This window comes from Panthera uncia, chromosome B4 (genome assembly GCF_023721935.1).
Source record: "Panthera uncia isolate 11264 chromosome B4, Puncia_PCG_1.0, whole genome shotgun sequence".
In the NCBI taxonomy this organism is placed as follows: domain Eukaryota; kingdom Metazoa; phylum Chordata; class Mammalia; order Carnivora; family Felidae; genus Panthera; species Panthera uncia.
Genome location: NC_064809.1, coordinates 41,999,813 through 42,027,178, shown reverse-complemented (window position 1 = coordinate 42,027,178; position 27,366 = coordinate 41,999,813). Strand labels below are relative to the sequence as shown.

The window sequence follows — 27,366 nt, the reverse complement described above, 5'->3', positions numbered from 1 at the left end:
ATACTATCCCAGCAGTTGTTGGCATTGGAGTGACCTTTTAGCTGGAACTGGGCCCTGGATTGTGGGTTCATGGTCATTAGTCCCCATGTGGCTGGAAGTCTAGTCTGTTGAGAAGGGAAAGTGAATCAGACCCCGTGTGCTACAGGGATTCCAGAAAAGGAAGTCTGTTTACCTGTAGTGGGACGTCCTCTGGCTTTCTTCTCCCACTTGCAGTAAAAGCTGGTAGAGCTTTTCTTCTAAGATGTTTCCCTCTACTGGTATTTCTAAGTATGTTGCACTTTCTTCGCAGGCATGTCGACCTTCCCCCACCCAACCCTACCCCCCAAAATCTTCTGGAAAGGGAATGAAAGCAGAGGTGGGACATCTAGGGCTCTGCCATCCTGTGCTCTGGGTGTGGAATGCTGCCGCGCTTGTCCCTTCTGGCTCAGGGAAGGACCTTCTTGCCCACAGCAGTTCTGTGGGGGGAGGTTTGGAATCCTCTGATGCTTCCACTTTCTTGTTTAGGCCATGTGCCCACAAGCCTGGCCCGATCTTTCTGTGATAGTGAACTTGGGCCAGTGAAGAGTAACATGGCTCCACTGGACACAAGAGGACGGAGTCAACAGGCAGGGGCCTTTTATAGCCTTTAGGGAAGAAAATGAAATTATTTCATCTTTGGACTTTTAAATACTTTTGGAATGATTTTTTTTCTTCTTTCTAAAACAGGGAAAATAATGTTATAAAAACATCTTTTTTGTTATTTGTTTGCATCCCTCCCCCACACCTGGTGTTTTAAAAATGCAAAAAAAAAAAAACCAGGAAACTACATTCTTTTGTACAAAAACACTTAAAAGATTAAAAAAACAAACAAACAACTTGCCCTAGTCTTTTGTATGAAAGAAGAGGGTAGAGACACTGGAATGGAGTAAGAGACAACTGAGACCAATTTTTATCCTTTTACTGAGGAGGAAAAAAATATTTAATATTTTTGTTGTATAAGGAATAGCGCCTAAGGCAGGTACTTACACTCCTGACCTCAGCCCCACACACTCCTGTTTGAATAAAGCTATAGGACAGAGCAGAGTTGGAACTGGAAAGAAAGGGAGGGTAGAAGACACACAGATAGACTGAAGGGAGCACGGGGATGCGGAAAGAATGACAGCCACACGCGTGCCCAACACTTTTTAGCCCCCTGCAGCGGATCAGAATGACGCCGACCGAGTCTCTGCGGGTGCTGGTGACCCTGCCAGGAACGCAGGAGAAAACGTTCAGTACTGAGGGAGCGACGACAAAGACCCCAGGCCACGGCCAGGCGGTCCAGAGGGAAGAGAGGGGCCGCCAGATTTTGCCGCTCGTGTCACACCAGCTAGAAAAACCCCACCTCGCTCTCCCGCTGCGGAGGCACACCCGCGTTCCACCCACTTCCTTACGGTTCCACACGGTCTATTCCTCCTCCCGGAGAGCTGAGGCCCTGGCTACGTACTCCACTCCAGGATAAGGCGGAGCAGTCCTACTTCTCTAGACTGCCTCTTTTTATAAAGATTGGATCAGGGGAAGTGAGAAAAGCGAGAACCGTAACTTTTAAAAATGAAGGTAGAACCCGGAGAAAATGTCACAGCTGCCGCCATGTAGCACCAGCAACCAATTCTTGCACTTTTCTTCCCTGTCTCGGTAATCCCCTCTCCAGAAGATTTACGTAATTGGAACAGCTCTTTCTTCCCTGTAAAGTCTGCTGCTACCAGGTTATAACCTGGACAGTGGAGAGTGTCTGCCTTCGGCTCGTGTGTGCGAGAGGGCCACCTTAGGTCTCCTTGAGGACATTTATCTTGGCGCAGATCTTGAGGGCAGGGCCCAACTTGATGTTCATGGCACTCATGAGATGTTCCTCTTTAAGTAATAAAAGGGCCTGTCCATCAATCTCCTGGGAACGGAACTCCTCTGCAATCTCTTGGCAGCCTAGAAGGAAATGGGGGGAATACACATGAGAAACCACATGGGGGCACCCGAGGATACGAGGGAGAAACTAAAGATGAAAACGGGCGCCTGGGTGGCTCAGTCGGTTAAGCATCCGACTTGGGCTCAGGTCATGATCTCACGGTCCGTGGGTTCAAGCCCTGCTTCAGGTCCTATGTCTCCCTCTCCCTCTGCCCCTCCCCTGCCCATGCTCTGTCTCTCTCCAAAATAAATAAACATTAAAAATTTTTTAAGTAAAAATTAAAAAAATAAATATGAAAACAAAAAGCCTCGGGGCCCCTGGCTGGCTGTCGGTTGAGCATCAGACTCGCGATTTCAGCTCAGGTCATGATCTCGCAGTTCGTGAGTTCAAGCCCCCCGTCTGACTCTGCATACACAGCATGGAAACCGCTTAGGATCCTCTCTCTCCCTCGCTGCCTGTCCACCACTTGCACGCTCTTTCTCTCCCAAAAATGAACATTTAAAAAAGCCCAGATAAAAGAAGAATGACAAAGTTGTCCAATCATAGAAATAACTTCATTCAAATAGCTTGAGCAAGGAGGAAAAGGAAGGAGCAAGATCGACCTGTTTTCTTTCATAATAGCAAAAAACAAAGTTCGGAGCCTTTGTGGCAGTTTTGCTTAAGGACCCATAATTCACACAAGTGGCAAAATGGGTACAGTGATTTTGTTTTCTGGAGAAAACCATCCTTTTTCCAGAGTAGCTTATAAACAATCCTGCCTTGAAGAGTGTGGAGTTAACAATGGCCCCTTATTTCCTAGTCCCTTTAGTGGGAAAAAGTCTTCTATCCGTGACAGGTATCACAGTCACACACAAAAAATATACTTTATCCAAAAATTATCGGTAAGAAACATGAAGGTGAAAATCAAACACTGCAAGACTGCTGACACAGTTGAGGACAATCAACCCAGAAGGAAATTAAGAAACCAGGCTGTGGACAAGTAACTTGGGCAACGATCAAGAGTAGAGCCTTCATCATACCGTACTTCAGTCCCTACTGCTTAAGAGTCAGTCACGTTACCAGTCACGAAGGCCCACACTGGGTGACCTAAGGAAACTAAACCTATATGGGATCCGGGTTCTGCCAGATAGATCCTCAGTACCTTGTAGAGAAGCGATGAACTCATACACCTCTTCTACGCTCCAACGGCTCGGATTGCTGGACAGGAACACAGGGTTGATGCCATGTAATTCTGGCGTCGGTGGTACCGTATTGGGGGTCCCCAGGTCACGTTCTCCATGCCCAGTTCTCACAGATAAAGGCCCAGGAGATGTTGGAGAGAGTGCTTCATCGTAACTGGAATTATCCGAACCCCTGCTAGAGTCCTCTTGACCCTAAGGAGAGAATCCCAAAGCAGTGAGATCATGAATACGGGGCGTGAGGTGTCCCCCTGCCCCATTTGGGGTTTGAGCCAATAATTGGGCAGAGAGGAAAACCTAGCATCACCGCGAGTGAAAAAACAGCACTTGGTTTGCAAATGCCCAGTCACTAGCCCACTCTCAAGTCGCTTTCAAGTATATGCTATCACTTCCTCGATTCTCCCTTCTTCCAACAATTTGGGTTTTCCCAAATGTAATGTCGAGATTAATGGATATGTGAACCAGTCATCAGGTGAAAGGAGACCAGAGGTCAGGATCTCTTGGAATTTCAAGTGATGCAATCAATGCAAAAATGAGTTCTGGTCTCCTGCTGTCTTTCACCTGGGCAAAGGAATCGCCCGGTAGGGGAGGACCAAGGAAAAAGGACCACTTGAAAGGGAGCCGGCTCTGCACCGGCAGCTCACCCGGTGGCGCTTGCCCTGGATCTTGGCGCGGGCGATGTCAGAGGAGCTACGGCGGGGTCCACGCCGACGAACACGAGCATAGTTGGCTTCTTGGAACTCTTTCATTTTTTTCCTCTTCAGCCGGAACTGGTGACTACAGCTCACGTTATACCTACAGGTCAGGGCACGCGCCGGACGTCAAAGGTGCTACAAAGACTACCCTGCTACCTTTCGCTAAACGTGAATCGGTGTCTTAAGAACCGACTCGGGGACGAACGGGCCAGCAGACAGGCAAGGAGACTCATTGAACGATCAGCTGTGAGATGATCCCAGGGAAGGAAGGGGGGGCGCCCTGTTAGACGGAGGAACGGGTGCAGAAGGTGAGGAAGGGGTGCCCGTGGTACCTCTTAGCGCAAGTCATGGAGCAGAACCTCTTGGAGCCGCGAAACTGCTCTGCGGGAGCATACTTCCCACAGTACTCACACTTCAGGAGATTCGCCTTCTTATCCAGCTCTGGAAAACAAGGCCTCGCTGGAGAGCGGTCACCGGTTCCGCTGCCGCTCAGACCGTCGTGCGGCCCACAGTTGACTAATCACTCTCAGGGTTTGCCCCCACGGAGCTACACGACCTAAGTCAGAATCCCTACAACCTGAAGTTCAGAATCCAAAACCATAAAGGTATGTCCCTCAGGAACGTCCCTGGGCTTCGGACTTAAGGCAGACTGTTTCCGTTTTCGATGACTAGCTTTGGCCTTTTTTTCCTTGTAATGTTTTTTTTAACGTTTCTTTATTTATTTTGAGAAAGAGAGTGCGCTTAAGAGTGGGGGAGAAGCAGAGACAGAGGAGAGGGAGAATCCCACGCGAGCTCCACGCCACCGGCGCAGAGCCCGATTCGGGGCTCGAACTCAGGAACCGTGTGATCAAGACCTGAGCCTAAACCAAGAGTCGGACGCTTAACCAACTGAGCCACCCAGGTGCCCCGAAGACAAACTTTATCCTAATTCATACTCTCAGATTTCAGATAAGACTGCATTAGCGAGCAGGACAGAGGAACTAATTACTAACTACAAAGATACAAGATCCCTCTCCCAACAACAGTTTACAAAAGCCGTGGGGGAAATGTAAACAGAGTCCTTAATGTACTTAATGTATAAAATCTAGACTAAGGAGAACTAGAGGTGCCTGTGGGTGACTCAGTCGGTTAAGCATCCAACTTCAGCTCAGGTCACGACCTCACGGTTCCGGAGTTCGAGCCCAACATCGGGCTCCCTGCTATCAGTGCAGAGCCTGCTTCAGATCCTCTCTCTCCCTCTCTCTCGCTCTCTCTGCCCTTCCCCCACTCCACGCTCACGCTCTCTATGTCTCTCAAAAGTAAACATAAAAATTTTTTTACAAAAAGTATCCTATTTTATTTTTTTTAATGTTTTTATTATTTATTTCTGAGAGACAGAGAGCAAGAGACAGACAGAGAGAGAGAGAGAGAGAGAGAGAGAGAGAGAGAGAGAGAGAGAACAAGCCAGGATGGGGCAGAGAGACAGGGAAACACAGAATCTGAAGCAGCTCCAGGCTCTGAGCTGTCGGCACAGAGCCCCACACGGGGCTTGAGCTCACAAACCATGAGCTCATGACCTGAGCCAAAGTCGGAGAAGTCTCCTCTTTGAGATCTTTTGAAAAATATATCCTTACAGTAAATAATTCAAGAGGTTAGCTGGAAAAAACTACCCTAATCCTCTGGAACTCCTCTTGTATGATTCTACACATTCTGGTATTTAATATAGTTGCTGTGTGTGAATGGACTTCACATAATTCCCACCTTAAATAATTACTATTTTACACCGAGTCAAACACAACTCCGTGAGCCTCCTTCCCCAGATGGGTCTCTAAATTAATACTCACCAGCCGATGGGCTGTCCCCTCCCAAGGGGCCACCTGACTGATTCTCATTCAGCCCCGTCGGGAGGCCGGTCTGCAGCGGCTTCTCAGACTCTTTCAGTAACTGAGAACAACCCACCTGTGCCAGACAAAGTTTACAGGGAAGTCAGCCCGACTCCCTTCTGCTTCTCGATAGCTTTCCCCAGCGTTTCTCAGCCGTCTCTGCCTGGTTTTCTGAGTTAACCCAACCCTGGTGCAAGGAAACCTGTTCAAGAGGACAATCAGGAGTGCCTAACTGGCTCTTCTCCCATAAGCCCCTGGGAGACAGGTTTCTACCTCGGCTGTCCTCTGCCTTCCAAAGTCGCAGAACACCGGCATCCTGGTCCTGGTTCTGCAAGGGCTGGCAACCTAGAAAAAGTCCCTTAACTTCTCCACCACACGTCTCTTCGTTCTCATACAACCCAGTTTGTGGAGCTAAACATGAACAGCTTTTTCCTTCTCTTCTCCTCTCCCAACATTGTCATTTTTTCTGGTCTACACATAATCTTCCCACTTCCCTTCCTTCTTTTCCTTCACAACTCACTATGCGCACAACACAACTGGACCATTCTCTAGTAATTAAACAGTTCTGAGACCGTTGAATTTAGCGGACTTTGGAAAGACAGTAATCAGACCACGTCTCCACTTGAAAGTCCCACCTTATGGCCCTGCCCTCACCGGGAAAGGCTCTGCTCCTTCCTGGATAACGAAGCCTTCAATGATGTGGGTGAGAATCTGGGGCTTCACGATGGCCTGTGGGGGTTTTGAGTCACCCATCTGTCTGGACACCATGGCTAGTGTAGGAGGGGGTGCTGACGGGGCAGGAGCCAAGGCTACTAGTTCACTGCTTGGAGTATTAGCATTCACACCGGTCACTGGTTCAGCTTTCTCTGGAAAACAAACACAGACAGACTAAGGAGCAGACCGGGGATGACATAACTGGCCCATCTGTTCGCCAAGCCAGTGTGATCTTCCACAATGATACACGTTCACCTCTGAGCATTCACCCTGGTGTCCCTGTTTTTGGATCCACTCATTCATCCAAGTTCAGGCCCGTATTCCCGTATTCTCCTGAACCAGATTTATCTTTCGGCCCACTCCGAACATTTCTCTAATCTCTGCACTGCACAAGTCAGCTACTCACCTCCAAGACTGCTCTTCTCCTCCAGGGCCTTTGGGCTCTCTGCTGCTGGAGATGCCTTGGCAGGAAGCATTGAACCCAATGTGGAGACATCGTCTCTCTCCTCCTCAGATTCTGCCTTCCGTTTGACAGCCAACGTCTGGGGTTTGCTCTATCAAGTGAAGAACAGGAAAGAAATCAAGATATATGAGTGAAGGAGCATAAAGAACCTCCATTACTCCCATAATACCGGCGAAAATTTTCTCATTTCCAGATTCCCCAATTGGTATACTCCCCACGGTACACTAAGATTCCTGGTCATTCCCAAGAAGTGTATCTTCTACATCAGGACAAAAGAAAACGTCACATTTAGCCCTGACCTAGACCTCAGAACCCTGGATCCATTCTGGCCCGAGAACTACTGTTTTTCCAAAGATCCATTTAAGTGATCAAGGCTATCTTGATCTAACTTAGTAGAGATCCAAAAACCCAGAATGAATTCGGTAGCAAACTCAGGAGTATGAAGTACAGACTATTACATACATTAATGTCTCTCTCTTACAAAAGGAACGAATAAATACCAGTACCTTAACCTTCTATTAATGTCTCCCTTACAAAAGAAGCAAATACCAGTATCCTTTTCAGTTTTAGGGTTTGTAACAAATAAGGGTCACCGATGAAACAAGACGATGATTAACAGAGCAACTGATGCAGTAACTTATTCACACACGTGCACTCACTCACTCACACGTATGAATTATGGATTTGTTATGGACTGAATGTTTGTGGTCTCCTCCTTCCCAATTCATAAGTCCTAACCTCAGTGTGGCTGTATTGGGAGATGGAGCTTCCAATGAAGAAGTTAAGGTTAAATGATAAATATCAGTATCTTAACTTTTCCAACTTTTTTTTTTTTTTTAAGAGAGAGAGAGAGAGAGAGAGAGAGAGAGGGAGTGCGAGTGGGGTCGGGGGGCAGAGTGAGGGAGGGAGAGGGTCCCAAGCAGGCTCCATGCTCAGTGCAGAGCCCATCACGGGGCTCGATCCCACAACCCGAGGATTGTGACCCGAGCCGAAACAAGAGTCGGATGCTCAACCCACTGAGCCACCCAGGCTCCCTTCTTCTCTTCATTCCCCTCCTAAGTTAAGCTCTGTTTCCACTGAGCCCCAGGCCCACTGGAAGGTGACCGTGCCCTCAAAACCATCAGATGGCACTCACCGGCAGGTGCACGGACTGCATGTAGAAGGCGGCAGGTACCTGGGCTACGACAGGTGAGGAGGTGGTAGCCCCACCCTTTACCACGTGTGCCGTCCCCTGCACAGGAGCAAGGGTCATCCCGGAGCTCAAGGCCGGAGGGCACTCTTGCGGCGCGCCAGGAGCCTGCGACGAAGGTGGCGAGGAGGCCAAGTGGGCCTGACCAGGCTGCGCTGTGCTGGGCATCCCCCGGGAAGTAGGTACGGCGGCCGCCAGCTGTGCCAACCCCAGAGCCTGCGCCTGGGCTGTCCCCGGCTGCCGGGTGCCCACGACTTGCACGGGGATATGGGGTGGTGGTTGCTGGGTGGCTGCCATCTTCGCAGCCCCTAACTGAGGAGGCTTGATAGGTGCTCCCGGCGGCTTGGACTGGATGGGGATGGGCGGCTTGGGGGTCGGGTCGGGCGGGAGGGACAAGGGTGAAGACTGAAGCATGGGCTGAACCACCAGGGTCTGGGCTTGCTGCTGGGACTGGGAAGGCGGGACCTGCTGAGTAGGCGGGACCGGCGGTGGCTGAGGGGCAGTGAGAGTCGTGGCCGGCGGCGGGGGTGGCGGCGGCGGCGGGGGCGGCGGCGGCTGCTGCGGCTGTTGCTGCTGCTGCTGGGCCAACTGGAGGTGCGTGGCGGTGTGAAGGAGCTGGGACTGGCGGTGCTGGAACTGCTGCTGGTGGTGGATGGCGATCTGCTGCTGGATCACCACCTGTTTCTGCTGGAGGTGGATCTGCTGCTGCTGCTGGATCAGGGAGTGGGGCTGGATCTGCGTGTAGGTGGCTGCAGGAACCGCCCGAACGGGACGGAGGGGAGGAACAGAAAATCACCCTCGTTACCGACGAAGAGTAAAACCACCCTTCCAAAGCGCGCTTGCTCTTGGTATCGCGCGGCGACTGCACATCTAACCTGCGGCGGACCCGAGACAGCGCTTCGGTCACGCTCTTTCGTCTGAGGCAGACATTACCACCTCTGTCTAGGATGAAGGACCTCAAGGAAGGAACTCGAGAGCCCTCGGTAAGTTCTTGTATCCATCTAACTTTTATTCCCTTTGCTATGCTAAATCCTGCTAGTGGGACCCAGCAAAGGAGAATGGCTGGTCCGTCTTCTGTGCGACTGGACTGGACTCCTCAAGGGTTGAGTCCCCGCTTTCTTCACTTTTTTTACATCCCTAGAGCCCAGCCCAGTGCCCGGCACATGAGAAAGACGTAATAGTCGCTGAAAGAACGGAGGTCCTCAGAGGTAAAGATTACCAACATTTTCCGGTGAATGCCTCGGTCTTCCAGACTCATCAGTTTAGGTCACCACCTGTGGGGGTCTTTAAGAGTCGCAGCTATAATCTCTGACTTTACCCAGTTTCCTCCCCTGCAAGTGGAGCTGACAATCCCACCCCCCCACCCCCATATTCTCCCAGATTGTCCAGAGAGCGTATGTGAGACAAAAGCCCTTTAGAAATAGAAGCGCTGTGGTACGTAAATACCTAGATATTAGTAATACAGCCGATAATTAACTCCTGACTTTTTGTAAGTAAATCATCCCAACACAGCAACAACCAAAGTGCTAGAAACAAGGCAGGCAAACATAAACCTTACCAAGTAAGGTGCACACATCTAACTCTATCTAACCACAGTCTAAAAGCAAGTACAGGGGCACCCGGGTGGCTCAGTTAAGCGTCCGACCCTTGATACCGGCTCAGATCGTGATCTCACTGTCATGAGATCGAACCCCACGTCGGGCAGAGCCTGCTTGGGAGTCTCTCTCCGCCCCTCCCCCACTCACATGCCCCTGCGGGCGCACTATCTCAAATATCTTTTAAAAAGTGAAAAAAAAAAAAACTTAAAAAATAAAAGAAGTATAAACCATTTGGGGTTAATATTATTTATTCTTTTTTTACCCTTATCATTGATACAGATGATCACAAGGTGACTATATTAAACTGTGCTCTGCTTGCTAGTCCGAAGTGCTCCGCTCTACCCTGGCTGGTCCAACTAATCATCATTAAACAGTGAGAGGAGAAGTCATCCCTTAAGCTAAATCCTAAGCTCCACGAGGACAAGGCCTCTGTTTTTCAAAGATGCATCCCTGAAGCACCTGGGTGGCTCAGTCGGTTAAGCGTCCAACTCTTGATTTCGGTTTCAGGTCGTGATCTCACGGTTCGTAAATGAGCCCTAAGTCGGGCTCTGCACTGCCAGCGCGGAGCCTGCTTGGGATCCTCTTTCTCCCCCTCTCTCTGCCCCTCCCCTGCTAGCGCTCTCGCTCTCTCTCTCTCAAAATAAATAAACTTAAAAAAAAAAAGACACATCCCTAACACCTCCTACAACACAGGAGGCAATTCAGTAAGAACGGGGGAAATGAATGGGTAGGGTGGGTAAACTCAGGGCCTAAGAAGGGAAGGAAGCAATTGTTTGTAAACTGATTGCTGCCTGGTGGAAAACAGGACGCGATCTAGCTCTATTACCAGTCCCCCTCTCTCCCTGGACGAATATGATCGAGGCTGATGCGATTTTCTTTCCTTCCACTACTCCAGGACCAAGAGAAGCAGGAAAAAAGGCAAAGAAACGTACTCTGAAGATTTCAAACAAGTTCTGAGAGAATGATGCCGTTACGAGAGGGGACAAGCTTACCTGAGCTAATGAGGGTCTGGCTGGGAGCAGGTGTAGCTGTCCGTGTCAGGTTCATGCCCACGTTCTGCTGACCAGCCCCATCTGCTTCTGCCTTCTTGGCCGCTGCACTTTCTGCTTCCGTCTGGCTTCCCTGACTCACAGTCACTGTCTGGGCTGCAGGCAAGGGCTGCACCACTCCTGTGCCCTTCCTGGGACAGCTCCCACCACCACCCATTCCTGAGGAAGGCAACTGACCCAAGCCCCCAGGTGCCTGGCCACCTCCACCTGGACCCATGGACCCTGGGATGCTACTTCCGCTGCCTCCACCAGCTTGACTGAGGTTCAGGGACTGGCCTGAAGCCCCAGAGGATGCCTGAGCCACAGCTAGGGCCTGGCTAGAGGCCTGGGAGAGGCTAGACACAGGGGAGGCTCCAGGAGGAACGGCCTTCTGAGTAGAGCCTTGCATTTGGGGTCCTTGGGCTGAGGCCTGTTGGTTCCTCACTGCCAAATTCTGCACCTGAAAGATAAGAAGAAAGAGATATACTGAAAAGGGGGGGACAGGAGGGACTAAGGTCAAGATTTCTATGATGATTCAGTAGCAGTGAGGATAGCCACCGATATTCCCCAACCCCCTCAAAACTCGTACCCCCCACCTTGTCAATTACATACACGAAAGTCCTTCCAGTCACTCAGGGAGGGACTCAAATCACATTTGATTTTCGGTTTCCTTCATCCACTATCAAACCCATCAGCAAGTTCACTCATTTATTCCTTCAAAATGTCTCAGATTTTCCCTTTGCTCTCCATTCATTCCTTCAACATCTACCAAATACCTACTATGCTTCAGGTACTACGTTGGATACTGGAAACGCAGGGACGAAAGACACACGATCCCTCCTCTTAATGAGTACTTTCCACCAGAAAAGACCAGAAAATCACCAATAGCCATAGGATACTATGCAGAGATATGCACAAACTGCCATGGGAACACAGAGAAGGAAGACTGAGTCAGACCAGGGAGATCAGGGAAGACTTCCTAAAAGTCTTTTGTTTGACCTGAGACTCGACAGGTAAGAGTGAAGGCGGAGGTTTGAAGATATAGGTAACAGCATTTGGAAAACCATCAAGCCAAGAAAGAGCACAGCATTTCTGGAAATTATAAATATTTCGTTATGTGCGGGGGGAGTTAGAAGGAGTGACAAGAAATGAAGCTAGGAAGGTAGGCTCAGGCTGGCAAGGTAGAAAGGTACCAGATTATGAAGGGCTTGGTATATTAAAATTAGGAGAGTCTGAACTTCGGTTCACAAAGTTGATCTGTCTCCTCCACTGTTCCATTTCTAGCACCTAGCACAGTGCCTGACATAGTAAGTACTCCAAAATATGAAGAGAGGAATGATGAGCACCTAACAGATTACAGGAAGCCACTGAAGAATATTAAGCAGAATACACAGACACAAATCTACAGTTGAAACCATTCTTTTAAATGGTGCCGACATAAGGCACCTGGGTGGCTCATTCGGTTGAGCGTCCGACTTCGGCTCAGGTCACAATCTCGCGGTTCATGGGGTAGAGCCCCGCGTCGGGCTCTGGGCGGACAGCTCAGAGCCTGGAGCCTGCTTCGGATTCTGCGTCTCCCTCTCTCTCTGCCCCTCCCCCACTTGTGTTCTGTCTCTCTGTCTCTCAAAAATGAATAAACGTAAAAACAAAATTTAAAAATAAAAAAATAAAATAAATGGTGCTGATAGAAGTGTAAGTCAGCACAAACACTTTGGAAAACAGTTTGGCATCATATCCTGTAGTTGAACATTCTTCAACTCCTGAAACCAGTATTACACTATATGTTAAAACTAACCAGAATTTAAGTAAAAATTGGGAAGAAAATAAATAAATAAAAAATAAAGTTTAACATTCACACAGCCCCTAATCCAGGAATTCCGCAGGAGAAACTCTTGCTGATGTCTAAGAATGTTCACAGCAGCACTCTTCGCAGGTAACAAAAGCCTGGACACAACCCAAGTGACCGTTATCAGAAGAGAAGATGAATGAACTGTCGTATATGCACACAATGGAATACTACATAGAAATCAATATTAATAAAACACAACAGCATGCAACAGTATGGACGGATCTGGACAAGTATTCCCCCAAAATTATATACAACCCAAAGACTTTCTAAATTTAATTACAAAGTAAATATATATATATGATATATATATATATCATATATATATATATCTCAAATATATATGTATATTATGTGATATATATATATATAAAATATATATATTATATATATAAAAATATATATTTTATATATATATATATATATATATATATATATATATATATATATCAGATATGGTATCTGGAATTTGCTTCTAAATAATCCACAGGTGGAGGGAAGGGGCCTGGCTAGAATGGCCATGTGTTGACAAATGTTGCAGCTGGTTGGTAGGTACATAGGGCTCCATGTTTTTTACTATTTTCCCGAAGTGTGAAATTTTCCAGAATAACAAGTACCTCTGAGAAATGGAAGCACAATAAAACTATTAAGAAAAGGGACACAGGGAAGGATGGACCTAGGAATCAGAACGATTGTGACCATGGGTAGGGGCAGGCAGTGGGTGGAACTGGGGATTGCTTATTACATCATGAAAACATACTGAGAAAATACATAAAAGTGGACCATGAATGGACCATTGCTGACAGGATATCATGAACTAAGGATTGTGATTTATCAAATCTGATACACCAGAAGGACAATTTAAAATAATGTTAGTAACAACACATATTTTCTTATTTAAAAAACTTATTCTGGGGCATCTGGGTGGCTCAGTAGGTTAAACGACTGACTCTTGATCTCAGCTCAGGTCATGATCTCACAGTTCATGAGTTCAAGCCCCGCACTGGGCTCTGTGCTGATGGCACGGAGCCTGCTTGGGATTCTGTCTCTCCTTCTATCTGCCCCTCACCTGTTTGTGCAAAATAAATAAATCTCAAAATAAATAAACTTAAAAAAAAAAAAAACTCATTCTGGGGGCACCTGGGTGGTTCAGTCGGTTAAGCATCCTACTCTTTGATTTCAGCTCAGGTCATGATCTCAGCGTCATGAGATAGAGTCCCGCGTCAAGCTCCATGCTGTACAAGGAGCCTGCTTAAGATCCTCTCTCCCTCTCTCCCTCTGCCCCTCCCCCACGCACATGCATGCGCTCTCTCTCTCAAAAAAAAACCTTATTCTGATAGTAATACGGAAGATTCTTAGAGGTAGATAAGGCTGAAGTCAAGAGACCAATTAGAAAATTAGTACAGTAATTCAGGTAAAAAATAATAAGAACCTGAGTTCAGGCAAGCAGTAAAGAAGTGATAGATTTTAAGAGATTTAGAAGAATCATCAGGATTGGGCGCTGGGGCACTTAATATGATCTGGCAATTCTACAGTTTTTTTCTAACCAGCTTTCCATAACGGTTGCTTAAAACCGTCCTAGTCTGGGGCGCCTGGGTGGCGCAGTTGGTTAAGCGGCTGACTTCAGCTCAGGTCATGATCTCGCGGTCCGGGAGTTCGAGCCCCACGTCAGGCTCTGTGCTGACAGCTCAGAGCCTGGAGCCTGCTTCGGATTCTGTGTCTCCCTCTCTCTCTCTGCTCCTCCCCTGCTTGTGCTCTGTCTCTCTCTGTCTCTCAAAAATAAATAAATGTTGGAAAAAAAAATCAAAAATAAATAAATAAATAATAAATAAATAAAACTGTCCTAGTCTCCCTATACACCTCAGAACCACTTGCTCGTCCCCCTCTTCCTCATCACCCCTGCAGAGACAATAAAACTATTACGAGCACCCCCCATGAGCTCCATCACCAAACCTATACGTCCCCCTCATAAACACCCACCACTTCCTTTTTCCCTGCTCTCCCTTCCTCCCTCCTATCAAATCCCACAGTCAGGGCCCCACCCCTCATCCTTCTCAAGGAGATTAGTCTATCAATTCCTTCCAGTCTCTTCAACCTTTCCACTAACGGTTGCCTCCCGTCACAACCGAACCCCACTGTCCCAACCCCGGCTTCATCTTCCTTTCCTGTTATTGCCAACCCGGTAGTAACTGTTCACATGCGCTGTGCCTGTTCTCACTATCCAGCCATCCCTCAAGTCATACTACTTTGACTTCCACCCCCCACCGACTCCACTGAAATGGTTCTCGATCCCTATTAGTGATTCTATCTTTCTTGCCCTCTCTACTGCACTTGACAGAGGACTTCTCACCACTTCTTCCAACATTGTGCTCCCGTCTTAACGACACTACACAATCCAAATTTTCTTATTTCTCTGCCACTCTCTCCTATTCCCCTTTGCCAGTCCATCACCCTCTACTCGACCGTGACCTGCTCCACTTTCTAAGGCACTGTCCTAACCCTCAGGGCTCCATCTTTGAACGCTTTTCTCTTGTCAACCCATACCTTTCCCCAACAATCCCAAATGTTCTATGCGCCTACTACTCCTGAACGTTTATCTCCAACTCACAGACCTCCCCTCCAAGCTCCAGCACCAGATATACAAAACTGCTGACCTCCTCGTGAGCCAGTGACTCACAAACACATCCGAAGTCGGCATATCCAAAAGGGTGAACTTCACCCTCAATCCCCTTCTCCAACATTCTTCATCCCCTAAGTAGCCCGAGCAGCCACCTCACTGCAGTGTCAGACCTCATCTCTGGCATTCCCTCGACTCCCCCATCCACGGAATCAGTTTTCCGTTTTCAAAGACCTTCCAAGTTTTTCTCCAATCTGTTCGTTTCTGTCCCTCTCCCTTGTTACTGCCCAATCCAAGCACCACCTTTCCCCCCGACTGTTCTAACGCTGTCGTTCTCCTTACATTCACACCGACACCACTTCCGTCTATTCTCCAGCGAGGAGCCAACGTAATCTCGAAACACACAAATGAACAAACCTCGAATCGCTCCACGTCACTTCCAAATTTCAAATCCTTCCACAGCGTCCTCTCGCCCTTCGCAGAAAGCCAAAAACCCCAAACGCTGTCCCCACCAACTTTTTTAATTCCTCCCATGTATAAAGCTCCTTCCCTCCTCTTTGGATTTAAAGGGTCTTTGGACATGAGGTGTCCCATGTCTTCACCACTCTCCTTCCAGGTAGACACCTCCCTCAAGGGTGGCTTTCTTGCTTTCCACCCCAATCCCAAGGCTAAATTAGGTCTCTTCCTGTGTTTGCAGAGCACTCCGTGCTTTTCTCATGAATCAATTATTTATTAAACCATCCAGGTGATTCTTTGTTTATAATGTCTGGTGCTTCAGTGATTTGCGATCCCTAACAGTCCAATGTTCATGATCTTCTTGGGCATACAAGGCAGGGGATATCTGATACATAGTAATGACAGCCAACAGTCTCAACACTCACCGCATCCAGGCACTGCTCGAGCACTTACACCGACAACTCATTTAAACCCTCAACACAACCTGAGGTAGGTATTTAACAACAGCTATTTTATGGAAGAAGAAACTGGCAAAAATGTATTAGGTCATTTGCCTGGGTCACACAGTAAGTCATGGACTTGCATTCTGACCCAAATATCAGATTCACGTCTTCAACCACTACTCTGTCCCCCCACATACTGACACTCAAATATCTGATGAATAAATAGACGGATAAATGAAAAAACTGGATACAAAGTCACAACCTCAGCCTCGGACCCCCCTGCTGTTACCATAGTCTAAAACAAAGGTCTTACCCTAGTGACTGAATGACTCCCAAGAATCTCTTCCTAGGTTCCTTTTTTTTTAATTTTTTTTTTTTTAATGTTTACTTATTTTTGAGACAGAGAAAGACAGACCATGAATGGGGGAGGGTCAGAGAGAGAGGGAGACACAGAACCCAAAGCAGGCTCCAGGCTCCACGCTGTCAGCACAGAAGCCCAACGTGGGGCTCGAACTCACGGACCGTAAGATCCTGACCTGAGCCGAAGTCGGACGCTTAACCGACTGAGCCACCCAGGCGCCCCTCTTCCTAGGTTCCTTAATTTCTCTTTCTTCTCCAGGTACATGTTCCTAGAAAATTCTTTCCAAAATACTGTCCTTATCCTATTAATCTGCTGTTCAACAGCCAGCCATGATCCCTGCTACCTATGAAGGTACTTTTCAGACTTCTCCCTGCCATTGACCTTTTCTGCCATCAGGTCTGTTGTCTCCACTTTATCCACTCATCCCCAACTCAGGCACATATAGGAGTTATGCCTTTACACACCCTGTTCTCTCTCAGTTTTCTTCTTGCTCTGAATCAAATCCTATCCATCCTTTAAGAATCTACTCAGAGAAATGGGCAGAAAACATGAATAGACACTTCTCTAAAGAAGACATCCGGATGGCCAACAGGCACATGAAAAGATGTTCAACGTCGCTCCTTATCAGGGAAATACAAATCAAAACCACACTCAGATATCACCTCACGCCAGTCAGAGTGGCCAAAATGAAGAAATCAGGAGACTATAGATGCTGGAGAGGATGTGGAGAAACAGGAACCCTCTTGCACTGTTGGTGGGAATGCAAATTGGTGCAGCCGCTCTGGAAAGCAGTGTGGAGGTTCCTCAGAAAATTAAAAATAGACCTACCCTATGACCCAGCAATAGCACTGCTAGGAATTTATCCAAGGGATACAGGAGTACTGATGCATAGGGGCACCTGTACCCCAATGTTTATAGCGGCACTCTCAACAATAGCCAAATTATGGAAAGAGCCTAAATGTCCATCAACTGATGAATGGATAAAGAAATTGTGGTTTATATACACAATGGAATACTACGTGGCAATGAGAAAAAATGAAATATGGCCTTTTGTAGCAACATGGATGGAACTGGAGAGTGTGATGCTAAGTGAAATAAGCCATACAGAGAAAGACAGATACCATATGGTTTCACTCTTATGTGGATCCTGAGAAACATAACAGAAACCCATGGGGGAGGGGAAGGAAAAAAAAAAAAGAGGTTAGAGTGGGAGAGAGCCAAAGCATAAGAGACTGTTAAAAACTGAGAACAAATTGAGGGTTGATGGGGGGTGGGAGGGAGGGCAGGGTGGGAGGGAGGGCAGGGTGGGTGATGGGTATTGAGGAGGGCACCTTTTGGGATGAGCACTGGGTGCTGTATGGAAACCAATTTGACAGTAAATTTCATATATTAAAAAATAAAAAAAATAAAAAAATAAATAAAAAATAAAAATAAATAAAAAAAAAAAAAAAAAAAAAAAGAATCTACTCAGGTATCCCCAGAGTCCCCGAGAAGGAATGCGGCCAACTCTTCTCTAAACTCATGTGTCCCTCCAAGTTAGTACCATCTACTTCGCACTTCTTTGTTCTCTAAGATCTTTGAAGACTTGACTTGTATTGCTTTCCAATCTTCCAAAGTCTCTAGTATATTTCTGAGCACATCAGTAGAAAGAGCTCAAGCTCACTATTTACTTGCTGACAAACTAAGAGAAAGAAAAAAGTGATTGTGAGATCCCAGTGTGTATTCCATCCATAAGAAGCAAAAGCTTCATGCTCGAAATAAATATACGTATTTTGGGGATAAGGCACGGGGAGCAAGGGTGAGGAAGACTTTACTGGGCACACAGCGAGTAGAAACACACTGCCGAAAGTGGGCAGCTACCGTAACTCATGAAGAGAAGGAATCAAATGTTCTTTCAGCAACTCAGCCAGGCTGGCTTCACATCTAGCTAACTGCAGGATTCCCTTATCTTGAAGAGAATACTGCAAAGAAAGAGAATTAAGACTTCCTGAATAAAACTGAGCCACAGAGGGCTAAAAGAATGTAAGGAAATCTACCCTGGGATGAGAACAGGCTTCCCAGATCCACAGGGCTGTTTTCAGTCAAATCTACTTCCCTTCCTAACTCGAGTAACTCATCGGCTATAAGGGATTCAAGTTCTATAGAAACTAAGAAAAGGGGAGGAGAAAAGAATCCTGAGAAGTAGTAATGGGGTAGCAGGGCAGGCCCTGGTCTGCGGTCGTTCCCTTCATCCTCCCCAGTGCCCATCCCCAGGTCAAGTGGTTGCCACTGACCTGATCTGCATCTGCATGGACTCCCGGAGACTGAGCCGATGGCACCTCCTGCTGGACTGCAGCCACCGCCCCGTTAGGCATCAGGATGAGCTGGGAGGCTAGAGGCACATTCCGGCCCAGGGTCCGGTTTACCTGCAATAGGTTTCCCAGCTGTGGCTGGCAAGGAGAGGAGGAAGAGGAAGAGCAAAGGAAAGAGAACAAGAGGGAAAGAAGAAAGACAGAAGAAACGGAAGGGAAGGACCACAAGACAAAATAAACAGAAGATACGAAACTGCTAAGCCCTGCCCCTTTCCACACCAACCCAGGAGACCCTTATTCTCCATATGCGATGAGTCATCCAGAAGGAAACCTAGAATGTACATAAAACTACAGATTGATATCAAAGAGTCAAACATCAAAGACGTTGAGACAATGAGGATTTCAGAACAAGTATTTATGTATATAGTAGGTAGACAGGCTAAGAGATAACACTTAGTTTGTGTACTTGAGCCACAGGTTTAACGACTGGACTACACGTGACGCTCCTTGAGTCAAATGTTAAGGCGAACATCTAACTTAGGATCTCGATGTAATCTGCAGGCTACCCGTAGATACTGAGCATCAATTCTACACATAAGTAAGGCCTAGGAGGCAGATCAGTGTGTCTTAACATATCGGGGTAACCGTAATTAAGTAAAATAGCTTTCACTCAAGTCTTTGTTTGCCAGGGCCACTCACAGTTATGCCCCGGAACGATGGTGGTCGTGTTGGTGGCTTACCCGTAGATACATCTGGGCCTGAGACTGGTTGAGAGGTGGGGAGGTGGTGTTCCCCAGTAGCACAGATTGGGTCAAAGTGGTAGCACTGGGAGAGCTCACACTCTGCGATCGGCTGATGAGCTGGGCGGCCGACGTGGTGGCCAGATTGATCTGCGTGGTACAGAGAGGAACCAGGCTAAGGCTTTGGGAGGGGGTCAAAGGAAACATACACCATGGACAAATTCAGAGTGACACAGTCAAGAGCAGAATATCTCATTTTCAGAACGGAGGGGGGGGGGGGGAATGAATAACACTTTCCCATCCATAACCGTCATCCCAGCTACTGTAGGGTATTACCAAAGTAAAGAAACCAGTCCCTACCCACTGGCATTAACGGCTGGGAGGGGAAAGGAACATAAATGGAGCAGACTTCACGTCTCAGGAAAGGGTCCAGAGATCGGTCCCTTCCCTTTGTTATCTCCTCTTCTCCCCCCGGGGATTTTCTTCCTCCTCTCTTAGACCTCCTCGTTAAGGGTCCTATATAGATTCAAGTCAGTTATTTCCCTTTTACTGACATTCTCTACGTCAGAGCGATGAATACTATTAATGGCTCAATAAGCTCTCCCCACTGGCTGCCCAAAGCTGTTTACCCCAGAGACAAAGACCCAGGACAGGGTGCCACTTGGTGGGAGGAGGCAGTACTCACTGAGGCCTGGGTGGTGGTAGTCTGCTGCTGTGTAGTGCTGTTTGGGGAGCTGGCCTGCCGACTGGCAGCGATCGTGGCCTGTTAGAGGGGAAAGGAAACAAGAAAGAGCAGAGACAACGAAGGAGAAGACTCGGAATCTTCTAAGCGCCAGCGCAAAATGGAATCGAGACTTCGGGTAAGAACCCAGAGACTACCACAGAGCAAGGAAGAGTATATTCGCTATCCCAATAACGCTGGCATTACCACAACCGCTAGCCTAATAACTCCCACGTAACTCCCCCCGGGGGGGGGGGGGGAGATCCGGTAATCTGTCCTCCTCCTCCTCCCACTTTCTCTTAGGCGGAAGAACCTGTGATCAGATCGTATCAAGAGTCACTCGCAGGTCTGGTCCACGGCTGTCCCACACAAATATAATGAGAGCCACATATATAATTTTCTAGGAAGCATGCTTTTCGAAAAGCGAAAAGATACAAAATAAGCTTTGATTTTACTTAAGCCGCTATCTCTCATTTCAACGTATAACCAAGAGAAACAAACCACTCAGACAGTTTACTTTATTTTTTTTCCACTCGAAGACCTTGCGATCCATAATGTTACCATTTGGACTAGTCCTGTTGTCAAGGGCTCACTAGCTACACACGGCTGGTGGCTGCCATACGGGACAGCGCAGTTCGAGAACACAGCCATTCTATCTCCCAGCTCCTACTGCAACCCCAGAGACTGAGATCCCTTCGTCCTCCTCCCGGAGGGCAGGAGGCAGAAAAGACACTGTTGCCACCCGGACTTAGTGGAGGAGGCGGTACGCCCCTATCCACCTGGAGCGCCTACCCCCTCCCTCTTGGGCCAGCCGGCTGCTGACCTCTCACCTGCTGGACGGCGGCCAGGCTATGCAGCTGGGCATTGCTGAGCTGCTGCTGGAGCATGAACTGGTGGAAATACTGAGCTGCGTTGGGCTGACGCTGCAGGGCCTGCAGAGCCTAAGAGGAAAAAGAGAGGATCAACCCAACCCACTCAGAAAAGAATCCCTTGGAACTCCTATTCTATGCAAATGACTGCGATCCTCGGAAAGGGAGGTTTAAGGAGGAGAGAAACAAAAGAAGAGGGGGAGTGTGGCGAAATCAACAACCTTCGGAGTTGCCCCTTTTTACAGGAGAACTAGGAAGTTCACACAGTCTTCAAAAAATAGAGAAACAATTAATTCTGTCATGCTCTAGTCTTGTAGGTAAAAACAAGCAAAGCAGTGTAACTCACATGAACTCTTAATTCCCAGAATGGAATGTGGAGAAGCATGCGATGTAGTAAGGAAAAGAGCGAGGGCTGGACAAGTTGAAAACAATTAATGAAAAGAAAAGAAGAGGCATCAGGCTGGCTCAGTAGGTATAGAGCATGCAACTCTTGGTCTCAGGATTGCGAGTTCAAGCCCCAGATTGGGGCGTGGAGCTTATTGAAACAAATAAATAAACAAAGGGGCACCTGGGTGGCTCAGTGGGCTGAACATCTGACTCTTGCTTTCGGCTCAGGTCACGATCTCACGGTTCGTGAGATGCAGCCCCGCGTCGGGCTCTGCACGGGCAGCGCAGAGCCTGCTTGGGATTCCCTCCCTCCCTCTCTCTCTCTCTCTCTCTCTGCCCCTCCCCAGTTCTCTCCCACCCTCTCTCTCTCAAAATAAATAAATAAACAAACTTAAATAAATAAATAAATAAATAAAACAAAAATAAGAAGAAAAACTAAAGAGAACAAAAAAAAATAAGAGACCATACGCTAGGGATACGATAACGGTGAGAGAGCCCCAAGCAGTTGAAAATGATGAAAAAGAGAGCAAACGGGGGCTTGTGAAAGATTCTATTAGTACAATTTTCCAACAGCTGGCATTATAAGGATGTTACTGGTAATGCAGTTTTAGTATTGACTTTGGGATATTACCGTATTCTTATTCTTTAATAATTAGAACTATTCTTATGATGTGCATAGTTATTCTAGCAACCAAGCTCTTTTACGTAAAATGCTCCGTTCCCAGGCAGATTTTTTTTTAATGTGGAATTCTACTATTTATCAAAAAATAAAACTCTGAGTCTCAAACTTCCATTACTCAGGGTGATTGACAAGAAAGACCAAATATTAAAAACCTGACAGTCCACAAAGAGAAGTGGGTAGTCAGAATCTAGCTACATGAACTGAGTGATATACAAATCCATGGTTTAAAGACTGAATTTCATTCTCTGGTTGCTTGGTCAAACTGTTATAAACCCCTAAGATTCTCAGGGCTGGAAGGGGCATTAGTCGTCACCTAATCCAACTGCCCCGGTTTGCTGAAAAGGAGCTAAGAGCAATTCTCCCCCAGCACCCGTGCCTACCCCAAGCCCAGACTCACAGATCACAGCCCCTCCGAGTTGAGCCTCACCTGCACTGCTTGCCGTTCATACAGCGACATCTGAGCTATCTGGGGCCGAGAGCTGCCCCCAGAGCTAGAGCTCCCATTGGTGGAGTTAGAGTTCTGCTCGCTCTCCGTCTCCATGATACTAGCCCAGGGTCCCCAAAGCCGGCGCTCTAACTCAAGACCTAGAGGAAAGTAGCGAAGGATTAAAATTTACACCGGATCTCACGCTATTATTTCTTGTTATTATTCAAGCTATCGAAGACTCTTCCTCTTCTTTCCAGTAGCCATGATTCCTTGGGTTTTTGAGAATTACCAAATCTACAACATACACAACCATATGTTCCCCATACCATCATTTGAAGCTACGCGATGTCTCAAAAGAAACCTTTACATAGTCCCTTGGGACTGTCACTAACTAGCAAATGGCTAGAATTCAAGACTCCTAAGGCTAAGGCTACCTTACATTCCCGCAAGCCACTTAACAGTTATCTCCTTTTTGCCTGGATCCTCAACGTCATTATCAGCATCATCTTAACAATGGTCACCAGGCACTGAGAAGCCGCCAGGTGCCTCCTCTCACTGACTAGCTCTTCATCTCCATTATTTTTCACAGAGCTTTAAGGTAAACAGGATTATCCCCATATTATCACTGCAGAAAGGAGGTTTTCTGAGGTTAAAGTTGTGCTAGGAAGTATCAGGTCTTTTACATGAACACATGCTACCTCCTCAAACAAAAAAATCTGTGCTTAAGGCAGTGTCATTGGGTTTGATATTTATTGTCCTCATTTTATGGAGGAGGGGCTTGAGATACAGATATGTTAAATGCATCATGGAAGGTCAGAAAACTGGAAGGCAGAGGGGCCCTTGGCTGGCTCACTCAGAAGACCATGCAGACTCTTGAGTCATGAGTCAAGCCATGAGTTCGGAGCTTAAGGATGGGTGCAGAGATTACTTAAATAAATAAAACTTGAAACAAACAAACAAACCAGCAGGTAGAACTGGGCTACAGCCCAAATAGCTTCCTGGTTCCGGCTCAGGCTACTATTAATCACACACTGGGCATGTCACTTTCCCTGCTTATACCTCAGTTTCCCCATTTGTAGAAAAATCTTCACAGTTGAATGTACTGTATCATTTTCACAAATGGACTCCCACGTATGAAACAGATTAAATACACAGCAATGAAAATCTTCAAAAAAGTAAGATTCAACTTTTTGGTGCACTTAATTAAGCAGTCAGAATTTACGCTGCGGGGGGCGGGGTGAGGGGGGAGGTCTACGATAAAATTTGCAAACAGACATGAAAACAGTGCTAAGAACCAAGCAACGAGACAGGAGATGAGAAATAAGAAATAGGCCTCTAAACAGCACTAAATGACCATATGGCTTTTTTTGGTTCATTCTTATTTTTTTTCTCTCTCTCTCTTTTGTTAAGCCTGGACACTATATTCTCTACCTCTGAGGCACGGGGCCACTAGAAACGTTAGGTCAGCAAAGCACTATTTGGTTTAGGAATGTAAACATCAAACCAGAATTTCTGCTAAGGCCTGTCAACAGTTTTATTAAAATGGACTGATCATAATGATTACATCCAAAACAAAACAAGGTAGACAAAATCAAACCGTTTGGCCCCGGAAACAGAGTTAGGGAGATTTCTCAGTATTCCATTCAGGGCATCATCTGATCGCATCATCATCCCCCAAGTACTCTACCCATCTCTGTAGGTGTGGCAAATGTCACTGCAGACATGGATATAACCCACGAAGTACACAGGGGAAATCCTATCAGCCTCAACTCAACTCCGGTTACCTTCTCCCACATCTTTCGCCAAAATATCAAAGCACTCAACAGATACAGACCCATGAATCCTCATTATCAGCATGTGAAGAAAAAAAAAGTGGGTAAGGATTAGAGGCAGCATGGCAGAGTTGTATATAGAGATCAATGATGGACTTAGTTCACTGGACTCAGAGACAGGAGTCCCCTTTACTAGCTGGAGGATACATTAATTCCTACATTCATAGGGGGAAGTGCTAATAAACTGCAGGATCCTAAAATGGAAGTCGGAGTAATTTTTTTTCAGAGTGTGAGAGGAAAATAGAGATGGAAAGGGACCAGCTTAGGGAATAAAATCAGGAGAAACTGACATCAAGAGTAGGATTCCTGGATCTCAGCCACGTAAATCTGTTCATCTGTGATCAATGTTGGGACTGCAAAATTAAGTAGAGAAAATGAAAACAACCAAAAGTTTGGGAGGCACAGTGAATTTACATTTTCAGAATCATGCCAGAAGAGAAAGAGCAAGAAGCTGATCCACGGAGGTCCCCACAATAGCTCAACTGTGGTCACCCTGAACCGTAGTAGTTGGGTGTGTATGGACTGGATTGGGTTGGGTTGGTTTAGGACGGACCTCTGGCAGGGAGCTAGAAAAGGATAGTGAAGTGGACCGGATCCTGGGCCCATTGAGCCAAGAGTTGGAGGGAATAAATTTCCCTAAACATAAAACTCCGTCTTGTAGAAAGTACCGGGCATAGGAAGGGCGGCAGGAGAAGGGGGTGGTTGGGAGAAGGCTGTGCCAAAGAAATGGAAGTGATCTGAAGAACAGGGATAATAAGTAAGCGCCCACGGGTGCTCGCTGTATACAGAACCCTGATGAAAATGAGGTTCCAAAGAGGAATCAAAGACACCGAGGGAAGGGGGCAGATAGAGCGGTGCCAGGCGTGAACTGACCCAAGTGAGCTGGGAGATGTGCTTACTGATAGCAGGGAGCCAAGCAGGAGAAGGACAGACAGAAGTCAAGGAACTGGGAGACCGAGGCACCAAGCGGACCATCCAAAGCAGGGAGATTACTAGACAGCAGGCTTGGATGGGAGGACCAAAGTCAGAGAAGGAAAAAATGAATGAGAAAATGAGCAGTCAGAAGCAACTAGGGTGACGGACACACGGCGTGAAGCGCAGCGCAATGAATAGCAAGAAGACTTGGACAGACAGAGCCGAAGGACCGCAGAGCTCAGCGCTAGAGGTAGGCAGGGAAAGAAACTGGGGGAGGTACCTGGGGCGTTACACAGACGGAGGTGGCTGAAGAAACATCCCCGCGCAGCCAAGCCCCCAGAGGTCCTGCCCCTCCCCAGCCCGCGGCCGCCCGGTTACCTTCGCGCCCGGCTCCGCACCGAAGTGCTCCCGGGGGGCGTCCACCTCATGTGCTGGGGTCCCCAGTCGCCGGGCCGGGCGGGGGGCTCGCTCGGCCTCCGCGGCGGGCTCCCCTCGCCTCCTCCCCTTCCTGGAGGGGCGGGGGCGCCGAGGGCGGGGTGGGAGGTGCCCGGCGCGGCCGCGGCTCCCCGCCCCTCCCGCCGCTCCGGGTGCGGGCCCGGCCGCGGCTCTGCCAGGCCTCCGGGGCTCGCTCCGGGCCTGTCACTTCCTGCCGGGCCGAGAGGGTGGGGGCTGCAGGCCGGGGGCTGCGGGCCGGGCTGGAGGAGGGGGCTGGCGGGGAGGTGCTTCCGGGGCAGCCGGACCCCTCCCCCGTCCCTCCCCTCCCCTCGGCGCCCTCCTCCCACCCCTCCTCCCTCCCGCGCGTCCCTCGTTTCCTGCCGGCGCCCGTTGCCATGACGACGCCGCTCCCGGGCCTCTGCGCTCTAGGCCCCGGGGTTGTTGTTTCCCCCCCCAACCCCCCCTCGCTCTCTCTTTCTCCTCTTTTTTTCCCTTCTTTCTCTCCGAGTTCTGCGCGCCGGTTGGAGGGACGAAACTGAGAAAGTGCTGGCCTCTAGTGGGGAACTCACTCTCACCGACTAGGAGAAGGAGATGGGAGAAGGGAGGGAAGTGACGTGCAAAGGGGGGAAAAAGGAGGTATTTTCTGGAGCTTCTGGGAATAAGGGATAGAAAGAAAGGATCAAAGGGGCGAACAGGCAAAGAGGGAGAAAGCGAGGCAACCACCCGAGAGAAACGACAGACTGGGGAAGGAAATAGAGCCGAGGAGAGGAGAGAACAGGAAAGAAAAAGATTGAGACACTGGAGAGAGAATGTTGATTGTTAAATCCTCACCTCAACTCCGAGAAGGCGGGAAAGAATGCTGCCCAGAAACTGAACCCATTAGGAGTTGACATTCATTTAAAAGCAGCAACCCAATAAGCCTTGCTTTGAACAACACATTTAAGTCTGTCATTTCAGGGATTTTGCGCGCGCGTGTGTTCTTGGGTGCAAGTGTGTATGCAAAAGAACGAGAAAAATCAGGGATGAGGCATAAAGAGAGGGTATAGAGTAGAACAATGGGGCTGTATTTGGGGATGCTAAACATTTGATGAGGCAGTGGACTTTGCCAGTTTATTTATGAGAGCAGTTGGTCGGCTTTTAATCCTCTTAGCCTTGGGAACATTCAGCAAATATTAATCGAGCACCTACTATGTGCCACCTCCCGTTTTGGAAACTTGGGTTACTTCAGGGCACAGAACAAAGATAACTGCCCTCGCTTACCTTTACAGCAGGCTGGGGGACCCCTGGTGGATAGATAACGAAGGCTGCTGCCTTCTCTGGGGTTATCTTCATCCAGGAACAATTTTTACCTCCTAGTTTTTCCCCAGCCTCTGGTCTAGTCTGTCCTTCTCTCTGTCCACCCGCTCTTAATTATCGCCTTTGAAAGCCAGTGCATGATTTGTTTTTCGAGAAAAAAAAAATAGAGGTGTTCTCTTTGTTTATAAATGAGATCCATTTAGATCTGCGCTCGGGGAGGTGGGTTTGGACTCCGGCTCTTAATCCGTGGCAGCCAGATTTATGTCAGAGACGAATCTCTGCCAGGCTTCTAGGAACCAGCCAGACAAGTATGTGAGGGAAGGAACCGGAGGGCAGCCAAAGGACTGGAAAAGCAAAGACGTGAGGTGTGGGGAGGTGAAAGGGTGTGTTGCCAGGATGGTTGACA

The 27,366-nt window shown here is 48.0% G+C and overlaps 1 protein-coding gene across 4 annotated transcripts; it reads right to left on the bottom strand.

Moving 5' to 3' along the window:
- Window positions 1–774: 774 nt before the first annotated feature.
- On the bottom strand, window positions 775–25,694 carry PHC1 (polyhomeotic homolog 1). Of its 4 annotated transcripts, XM_049627049.1 has the most exons (16): window positions 25,608–25,694; window positions 22,483–22,640; window positions 20,948–21,058; window positions 20,082–20,159; window positions 19,397–19,546; window positions 18,639–18,794; window positions 10,841–11,102; window positions 10,607–10,759; window positions 7,963–8,765; window positions 6,771–6,918; window positions 6,305–6,516; window positions 5,612–5,726; window positions 4,121–4,229; window positions 3,738–3,888; window positions 3,057–3,288; window positions 775–1,935 (listed from the first exon to the last, which is right to left on the bottom strand). In XM_049627049.1, exons 2-16 carry the CDS (start codon window positions 22,594–22,596, stop codon window positions 1,781–1,783), a joined length of 2,949 nt encoding a protein of 982 aa, XP_049483006.1. In that variant the 5' UTR covers window positions 22,597–22,640; window positions 25,608–25,694; the 3' UTR covers window positions 775–1,780. The 4 variants fall into 4 exon arrangements, with proteins under 4 accessions (XP_049483006.1, XP_049483004.1, XP_049483005.1 ...); XM_049627047.1 differs by having other exon boundaries at window positions 10,607–11,102; XM_049627048.1 differs by having other exon boundaries at window positions 10,607–11,102; window positions 18,639–18,770.
- Between the last annotated feature and the right edge of the window lie 1,672 nt (window positions 25,695–27,366).